Source organism: Nannospalax galili, unplaced genomic scaffold (assembly GCF_000622305.1).
Source record: "Nannospalax galili isolate Female #2095 unplaced genomic scaffold, S.galili_v1.0 scaffold103, whole genome shotgun sequence".
NCBI lineage: Eukaryota > Metazoa > Chordata > Mammalia > Rodentia > Spalacidae > Nannospalax > Nannospalax galili.
In genome coordinates, this window is record NW_008352136.1 from 1,927,702 (window position 1) to 1,937,915 (window position 10,214).

General features: G+C 42.7%; 1 protein-coding gene across 1 annotated transcript in view; it reads left to right on the forward strand.

Annotated features, from left to right (window-relative positions):
• Ankrd13a (ankyrin repeat domain 13A) overlaps positions 1–10,214 on the forward strand; it is a gene marked incomplete in the record, with an annotated part of 42,940 nt that overhangs the window by 9,022 nt on the left and 23,704 nt on the right. Inside the window, 2 exon segments of the mRNA XM_008848999.3 lie at positions 6,078–6,210; positions 6,931–7,055. Of these exon segments, the coding sequence (XP_008847221.1) occupies positions 6,078–6,210; positions 6,931–7,055 (258 nt within the window).

Sequence of the window (10,214 nt, forward strand, 5' to 3'; positions counted from 1 at the left end):
ATGTATTTTTAAATTTTAAAAAAAAAATAAATATTATTTTTTTTTTTTTTTTTTTTTTTTTTTTTTTTTTTTTTTTTTTTTTTTTATAAATTATTGATTTAATTTTTATTTGTTATAAAAATTTTCACTTCTTGAGTCAGTTTGCTAGTTTATGTCTCCCTAGCAATTTGTCTTTTTCGTAAAAATTATCAAATTTGTTGATAACAAAAGTTGCATATTATTTTGCATCTGTGTGTATGGCAGTGTCTTGCTAGGCTGCCCTGAAACTCTCGGTTCTCCTTTCCTATGCTCCAGAGTGCAGGGATTATGCTGCTCTGTCAGTACACCAGGCTCATAGTATACTTTTATAATCCTTTTATATCTATTAAGTTGGCAATAATTTTTACTCTTTCATTCTTTAAATTAAAATTTATTATGATTGTGTATATGGGCATGGTATGTGCATGTGGAGGTCAAAACACAACTTTGTGGAGTCAGTTCTCTTTACCTTTTAAAATTTTTATTATTTAAAAAATATTTATTTTTAAGTTACATGTGTATGTGTATGTATGTATGTGTGGGTGAGTATGTGCTGGTGCTTGCCTGCAGAGTCCAGGAAAGGATGTCAGATCTCCTGGAAGTAAAGTTATCGGCAGTTGTGAGCCACTCAACATGGGTGCTGGGAAATAAATTCAGGCCTTCTGCAAGAACAGTACATGTTCTTAACCACTGAGATATCTCTCTAGCCTCTATTTTTATTATTTTTAATTATGTATATGTTTGTGTCTGTGTTTGAGTATGTGCATGTGTGTGCAGGTGCCTGTGGAGGCCAGAAATGTTGGATTCCCCTGGAGCAAGAGTTACAGGTAGTTGTTAACTGTCCTAGGTGGATGTTGGGAGCCAAACTTGGGATCTTTGTCTGCAATAGCAGTATGGGCTCTTAACCACCAAGCCATCACTACCTATCTCCACATTTATCTGGGTTCAGATCAGCAGGCTTGATGGTAAGCACAGTCACATGCTGAGCCACACCCCAGCTCCCACTTTCTTTTTTTCTTTCCTTTTTTGGTCTTTGAAACAGGGCCTCTGTAGCCCCAGCTGGCCTGGAACTCACTATTGAGACCAGACTGGCCTTGAACTCACAGAGATCTGCCTGCCCCTGTCTCCTGAGTGCTGCTGCTTTCATTCTTGATTTTAATAACACATCTTTTTTTCTTGGCCAGTTTCCCTAAGCATTTGTCAGTGTAGCAGACATTACCAAAGAGCTTTTGGCTTTGTTGGTTTTGCTCTTTATTTCCCCTCTAATCTTTATTCACCTATGGTTTCGAAATCACATAGTCACTCGCCATAATGAGTTCGGGAATTTCTTCCTGCTTTCTCTTTTCAAGTGAGGAGAGGCACAGAAGCTCTGGAGAATCAGAATCAGCTGTGCAAAATATGCCACTGTACCTGAGCTGTTCTCTGTGCCTCAAAATAGAAAAAAGCTAAGCATTTAATGAATTTGGCTTTGGTTTCCACATTATGTCTAAGAATTAATTGCCTAGGAGGGTGAGCGTTAATCCTGGCCAGAGTTGATACTTCTTTTCTGGGGTGTGAATAGAGTTTCCTTCTCATGATAACTATTGCTAAGTACCTGTGTGGCAGACAGTGCTAAACCCAGCACCTTTCATGTAGAATGAATTTGAATAGTTTATGTAATAGAAGTGGAGGAAGATGAGTCTGCTAACTTTCTTTACTGCTGAGCTTCAGCTGCGTCATAGTTTTAAAAATTATTTATTTTTTATGTGTATGAGTATATTGCCTGAATGTGTATAAGCACACCTGTGTTGTGCAGTGCCTGAGGAGGCCAGAAGAAAGCATCAGATCCCCTGGGACTGGAGGATGGTTGTTAGCTGCCATGTGGGTGCTGGGAACTGAACTCAGGTCCTCTGTAAGAGCAGTCAGTGCTCTTAACCACTGAACTCTTTGCCCTGAGCCCTGCTACTTTTAAGAAAACAATTATTTTGGGGCTAGAGAGATGGCTCAGCCGTTAGGAACACTGGTTGTTCTTGCAGAAGACCCAGGTTCAAATCCCAACACCCACATGGCAGCTAACAACTGTCCGTAACTCCAGACCCAGGGGATCTGACGGCCTCTTCTGACCTCTGCGTGCATTGCACGACACAGGTGCACTTACCTACATGCAGACAATACATGCATACACATAAAATAAAAAAAAAATTAAAAAAACAGTTATTTAATACAAGTGAGAGAAAGGTGGCAGAAGCTAAGACTAAGAAAGACTTTTTTTTTGTATAGTTTTCAATCTCTTTGATACATTGGACAAGTCATACCCTTGGGGAAATCTGGGGAACCGTGGGAGGTGGTGTAGACCTTATACTGGGAGACATGATGGTATTATGGTCTCCCTTAGTCAAAGTTTTGCTTTCTGTTGTGTGTTACCTGTGATGGTCAGCCTTAATTGTCAACTTGACACAACCTCTTAATGAGGGACTGTCTACACTGAGTTGGCCTGTGGGCGTGTCTGTGAGGGATTGTCTTAATCACGTAATTGAGGAGGGAAGACAAGTGCAGGCCACACCATTCCGTGGGCAGGGGTTCCTGAACTGTGAGAATGAAGAAATCTAGCTGAGAGCAAGTGAGCATACCTGCATCTTTCCCTCTGTCTTGGCTCTTGACTGGGTTGTGATATGTGCAGCTGTTTCTGGCTCCTTCCACTGGACTTCCCTGCAGTGATGGACTGTGACCTGGAATTTTAAGCCAAGTAATTCTTTCTCCCCAGGTTGCTTTCGTTTGTTTTGAGACAGGGTAGCCCGAGCAGGCCTGAAACTTGCTATGTAGACTAGGCTGGCCTTGAACTCACAGGGGCCACCTGCCTCTGCCTCCTGAGTGCTGGGATTAAACTTGTGCACGACCATGGTTGTTTTTTGTCAGCATACTTTCTTGCAACAGAAATGAAACCACAGTAGTACACACTGCCAACCACAATCTGGAAATATTAAGTGGGAAATTCCTGAGATAATTCATTGGTTTTCAGCTGTCTGCTGCTCTGAAGAGCATGATGAAACCACTGCCCTGCTGTCCCGTCCCGTGGTGCCATGACTCCGTGTCCAGAAGATTCATTCCGTATGCTCTGTCCATTAGTCACCTAGCAGCCGCTTCAGGCATCACATCTGCAGTTAGGGGGTGCATCACAGTGTTTGTATTCAAATACCCTTTTACCTACCTTTTATTTTAATGGTCTTGGAATGCATCAAATAGAATCTGTGAAGTGCTTGCTTTCAATGCAGAGATGAAAATTCTTGATCTTTGTTTTGAGACAGGTTTTTACTATGTAACCCCAGCTGACCTAGAACTCACAGAGGTCTACCTGCCTCTGCCTCTCGAGTGCTGGGTGTAAGAAACATTAACTCTTAGTCTTTTCTTTCAAATCCTGTAAAACTTGGAACTTGGTTTATGACAAAGAATTCTTTTTTTTTTTTTTTTTTTTTTTTTTTTAGAAAGGGGGTTTGGCTGTATAGCTCAGGTTGCCCTTGAACTTGAACCAGGCTAGCCAATTTCAGAGCTCTACCTCCCTCTGGCCACCTAAGTGCTGGGACTAAAGGCATGTACCACCATGCCCGGTTCAATGACAAGAAATTCTAAACTGTTTTTTAAAACTTTTTTTATTTTAAAATTTTATTATTTTTATTTTATGTGTATATGTGCATTGCCTGCATGTAGGTAAGTGCACCCATGTCGTGCAATGCTGGCAATCAGAAGAGGCTGTCAGATCCCCAGGGCCTGGAGTTACGGACAGTTGTTAGCTGCCATGTGGGTGCTGGGATTCGAACCTGGGTCTTCTGCAAGAACAACCAGTGTTCTTAACCGCTGAGCCATCTCCAGCCCCAAGAAATTCTAGTCTTTTTATCCCATCATACCCTGTAAGACTTTTGTTTAAGTAAAGGCCCTGCTGCATTCCTGAGCCTGATGGCCTGGAGAGGTGGAGCTCTTCTCCTTTTACACTGATTATTTTAAACTAGCCACCCGGAAAAGACTGTGAGGTCTGTGAGGTCCAACCCCAGCTGGTCGGAAAAAGACACAGTTCTCTCGAGTTAGGAATAAAAGCCCACTGAATTTCCCAGTCCTGTGTGTGCTTGCTGGATCTGGCTGACCGTGTAAGACACCCTTTTGCAAAAGTAAAATCTGCCTTACTGAGCTACTTTATGCAGTATTGATGGGGTCCTTGGACTTCATATTTTATTTCTAACATGGGGTAGAGGTGTACGCTACCATGCCTGTGTGAAGATTCTTGATCTTATCATATGCATGTGTGTGTAGGAAAAAGCATCAGTGCTGTACTTAGTTTCAGGCTCTCACTGGGGCCCTTGGAATGTCCGCACGGATTGGGGTGGGGGGTACTCTGTTTTAGCACCTGTGAGCACTGAGGCCTGGGATTGGTGCAGGGTCATCATGTTCAGCTAGCACAATGCTTCCAAGCGCGTCTATTCCTCGCGAACAGTTCTTACCTTCTTTCACGATAGTTATGGTATAATTAACAGAACAGGGAGGTTGCATAATTTTGGACTGCGGCTGTTTATCTTCAGTCCCACCTTACTTCCCTTCCTAAGTAATGGTGAGGTGTTGCTTTGGAGACTACAGTTAGACTGCTGACAGCATCTCAAGATACAGCACATTTCCCAAGGAGAGTTAGGACCTTTAAAAGGCTTGTCTTCCAAAAGTCCCACAGTAGTTTACCTGTCCTTAGAAGAACTTTCAGAGCTGTGTTTTGCAGGCAGGGCCAAGACATTGAGACTCACTCCAGAGACCCTGCTGTGTTGCTCTGGAGACCCCAAGTGGTGCTTGCAAGGAGGGCTGAATAGCAAAAGGAAGAGATGCTGGCCAAGTATGTGGCTGGAAATGATGTGTGTTCTTGCATCTCTATATGAGTGTTCACATGCATGCTTGGCAGGGTTCCTAGTTAGTAAAACCCCAGATACTGCCAGATGTATGCTACTTCTAGGCTCTTAGAATTCAGTACACGGCTGCAAGAGAGGGGTTTGGGTGCAAATCCAGCTAGAGAATTTAAAATTTAAAAACATTAGTTTTATTTTATGTATGTGAGTGTTTTACTTGCATGTATGTAATTACATCTGTGCCATGCAATGCCTGCAGAGGCCAGAAGAGGGCGTTGGATCCCCTGGAACTGGAGTTAAGGATGGTTGTTAGCTGCCATGTGGGTGTAGGTAAACGAGCCCAGGTCCTCTGCAAGAGCAGCCAGTGTTCTTAACTGCTGGGCCATCTCTCCTACCCTGAGAATGTAATGTATTTATTTATTTTGAAACAGGGTCTCCCTGTAGCCCAGCTGGCCTAGAACTCACTATTGTAGACCAGGCTGGCCTCAATCTCACAGAGATCCGCCTGCCTCTATCTCCTGAGTGCTAGGCTTAAAGGTGTGCGCCACCATGCTTGGCTTGAGAATGTAATTTTAATCTGACTGACTGACTCAAATGATTTGTGCTTTCAGTTTTGATTAAGACCCTGTACTTCCTGTTCTGTACTGACTGCTCACATGTGCTTTGGAAAGCCTGGCAGGCAGTGTCCCAGGGCAGCTACACTTCCTGAAAGCCCTGAGCTTTCTTAGACTTCATTTGAATGCTGTGTGGGCTTACAGATGTATTGGGTGCCATTTGGCCTTCATTTCTGTTTATTTCTAAGGCACTTAAATTTAGAGAAAAAGGAGCTCATCGTTTAAATAAAAATTTAGTTAAAAAGAGGAAGTTGCTCACGGAGGTGGCACACGCTTTAATCCTAGCACTCGAGGTGACAAGGAAGGCCAGGAGTTGTTCAAAGGCAGCCTGGCTACATAGCAAGTTTGAAGCCAGCCTGGTCTACATGAAAACCTGTCTTAAAAGGAATTCAGTAACTGTCTCTTTGTTTACAGTCCCCACATTCATGTCTCACCTGTCCTCACGTGCACCCACACCTTGTAACATTTGTCACTATGATGTATAAATATTTTTTCTGTCTTTCTATACTTCATAAATACTTTTGCAAGTGCATTTTCATACTCTTATATAACATACCCAGTTATATAAACACTACTGTTTACTTCACAGAATGTGGAGGCTTTGGATCCACGAGGGCGGACATTGTTGCACCTTGCCGTTTCTTTGGGGCATCTGGAATCTGCTCGGGTCTTATTGCGACATAAAGCAGATGTGACCAAAGAAAATGGCCAGGGATGGACAGGCAAGTATACTTGGAACCCAGAGCCATTCATTTCAGTTTCTCTGGCGGTGATCTTCCTCTGAGTCAACTGTGTCTCTCTTGGGACAAAGGGCAGGTATGATAAGCTGCAGCAGGTTGCTGGTCTGGGTGGCCTGCCCTGGGTGGAGGTGATGTCTCTTTCAGAGATGGCCCTTCCCTACATACATGGAGGAGGCCAATTTTGCCCTGAGAATACAGGAGAAATCCATTGAGGTCATCAGTGTATGGGAAAATCAAAAAGAAAGAATGGCTAGAAATAGCTTCTTCTGTGAAATCCTGGCATTTTACGGTTTTAAAAGTGCTTACTACTCCTCACAGCAATTTTGTGTTGACTGAGCAAGGGTACTCCTAAGTGTAAGCTAAGCCAGGCCTGTGTGTAATCACAGTGGTGGCGCTGCAGTTTAAAGGGAGCTCTCTGGAAGCACTGTCAGGACTTCAGACATCAGTGGAAATAGGAACGGGAGTAGGATGGGGGGTAGTGGAGGCTCAGCCAGGACATTAAGTGTACTGTTTTCCTTTATATGGTGCTGAGTTAGCAATCAGAAGTCATGGTCATATTTGATAAAGTCATTCTCCAGCCTCTCTCCTTGAAGCAGATGTTGGTCTTGAATCTATACAGTTAGCTTTTCACATTGGCTTTGGAATTTATCAGAGAGCATAAGAATACTACGTAGTGAAACAGTTTTGCCCCTTTGCCTTTAGTTTTACATGAAGCTGTGAGCACAGGCGATCCTGAGATGGTGTACACCGTTCTTCAGCACCGGGACTACCACAACACATCCATGGCCCTCGAAGGAGTTCCTGAGCTGCTACACAAAATTCTCGAGGTAGCCATAAGACTGGTGTCTTAGTTTGTTTCTCCATTGCTGTGACAAAACACTCTGACCCCTACCAACTTGGGGAGGAAAGGGTTTGTCTTATATCTTCCAGGTCACAGTTCATCTGGGAGCCCAAGGTAGGAACTCAGGGCAGGAACCTGGAAGCAGGAGCTGGAGCACAGGCCATGGAGGAACTCTGCTTACTGGCTTGCTCTCCTGGTCCCTGCTCAGCCTGCTTTCTTATGCAACACAGGCCCACCTGCCCAGAGGTGGCACCACCCACAGTAGGATGGCCCCTCCCTCCCACATCACTCAACAATCAAGAAGGTGCCCCATGGACATGGCCATAGGCCAGTCCAATGAAGACAATTCCCCAATTGAGGCTCCCTCAACCCAGGTGTGTCAAGTTGACACTAAAGCTATCCAGCACAACTGTTCTTGCCATCCTATGAGCTAAACACTGCCATAGGACCTGGAGACACAGTTTGACACCCTTGTTCATCTTTTTTAAGTCTCATGAATAGTAAAGATACTTTGATTGCCAAATAGTGCTAGTCTCTGCCTATCTTGTTGAAGTATGAGACCTCTTACAAATTATGTTTCTAGGGCCTGGTGCTTACCTTTTTCAGTGCTGTTCTGTTTACTTTTCAATTGCTGTGAAAAAACACTGATCAATACCAACTTGGAGAGGAAAGGGTTTATTTATTTTTTTTAATTGTTTACTTTTACAGTTCATTACTGAGAGAGACCAAGCAAGGTAGGAACTCAGGGCAGGAACCTAGAGACAGGAGCTGAAGCACAGGCCATGGAGGAACACTGCTTATTGGCTTGTTCCCCTGGCCCGTGCTCAGCCTGCTTTCTTATACAATTAGAACAACTTGCCTAGGGGTGGCACTGCCCACAGTGGGCTGGACCCTCCCATATCACTCAAAGATTAAAAAAAATGCCCCTACATACATGGCCAAAGGCCAGTTCAATGAAGGCAATTCCCCAGTTTAGGCTCCCTCTAGCCAGGTGTGTCAAGTTGACAACTAATAGTCACAGTCGGTTGTTTTCTGAGCTCCTTGGCATCTGAGCATGGATATAAAGTCATCAGGTAGATTACAATGGTAATGTTTTTCACATCTACTAATTATTAAGGAGCAAATTTTTATGCTTTGAAGAATTTTTTTAATTAAAAAAAATTTAATAGCCACATTAGAAGAAGCATTTCATTACAACTTTAACATATTTACTAACACACTCCAGAGCAAGGATACATCTCTTTCAAAAGTGGCTGTAAATTTTTAGGTTCACAGTTAAATTAATATAGTTATACAATATTGAACTCAGTATAAGCCCTGTAATTTATAAGCCCACAAAATTGGATGAGTTTTTAACCCTTAAAAAAGATCTCCCTTGTATCGTCTCACCCCTCTATCATGGTTTTCCCACATAAGGTGTCCCCACTCCCCTCCTTTCTTCCTTACTAATACCCTTGCTCCTATGATCCGATGTCTGTTGAGCTTCTTCTTTCTCCTTATCCCCTAGGTTCCTCATATACCCTTCCCTCTCCCCCTCCCTTAGACTAACCCAATTTTTATCCATATCTCCCTTATTAAGGCCTGTTACCTACTATTCTTCTCCTGCAGGTTATTTCTTTTCCTTTACCTCACTGTTTCCTTACCCTTGTCCTGGTTCCTGTTTTAGAGTTGTAGTTGAATTAATACACAATATTGTACTCCGTATAAACTCTATAAGACATAAAATTAAATGAGGTTTTAAACTTTAAGAAAGATCTCCATTTCATTATTAAAATACAGTTTCATACGGAAAAATTCATTTTTAATACAATTGACACTAAGATGCACATGCGTTTCTAATCTCTATATATCTGATTATTACTAGTCACAGTCGGTTGCTTTCTGAGCTCCTTGGCATCTGAGCATGGATATAAAGTCATCAGGTAGATTACAATGGTAATGTTTTTCACATCTAATTATTAAGGAACAAATTTTTATGCTTTGAAGAATTATTATTTTTTTACTTATTTATATACCCACTTCCCAGGTAAGCACCCTCCCATAGCCTCCCTCCCCCTACTAGAGCCCTTATACTCTGATATCCCTGCTACTGTCTGCTGTGTTGTTGGCACCCCCAGCCATTCCCCACTACTTGCCCTTCTGGTGAATCTAGTCAGCTTATCTAGAGGTCTTTGTTTTAGGAGTGTCAGCTCTTCCTCATCTAGCGGTAATCAGTTGTCAATATTCCTTTAGATAAGATTGGGGTCTGCTGTTCAATTTCCCAGTTCTATGCTGGGTTACTATCTGGGAATCCCTTTGGCCACCCTGTTCAACTACTCAAAAGAAGGTGTCACCCGTCTGGCATTGTTGCTTGTTATGCTACATATGGACTCTTAAGAAATTATATTGGCCCCTTTAATCTTTGGTTATACTTTCCTTTTGGGTGTTTAAGGCCATAAAATTGGTCCAGATAAACCAATTTATTTTTACTCTTAAGGTCGTTTGAGGATCTGTTCCTCAGGGGTCACATGGGCTTGGGAGGAGCTCCTGGGTCCTTTTACCAGTTCCGCCTATGTGTAGATAAGTCAAAGGGCCTGCTCAACCATGGTTGGCTTTGCTTGGAAGCATGGAGGAAATGATTCCTCTGTGTTGACCCTCCTCTTTATAGACTGGACACTGGTTCAAGTCCATCTGGTGGGGTCTCCTCGGCCTCCTTGATCAAGAGGACAGGTGACTCACCACAATTACAGGACAGTTTGGAAGATGCTCATAGTTCCCTGGAACTAGTTGACCTAGGAGGGCAAGGAGCAAAAACTGTCCTTTATGTCCCTCTGACCAAATTAGTATAGGCCTCAAAGTATGGCTGTTAAACATCCAAGAAGGTTAGTTCCACCAGTCTGGTACTTTTAATTACTGTGTACCATGTAGATAAATCTTGGGCAAAGACCAGTTGTTCTCAGATAAACCTTACCTAGACACGTATTTCTTGATCCGGTATATATAATTTGTCAGTAGGTTGTTGGAATAATATGGTTCTCTCTGGTTTTTAAAACTAGCTAGGCATTATTATTTATCTCTTGCATTGTCTAACCTTTCCACCATGGTTTCCCCATTTAAGGTGCCCCCATTTTTCCCATTTCTCCCTTAATAATACCCTTCTCTTATG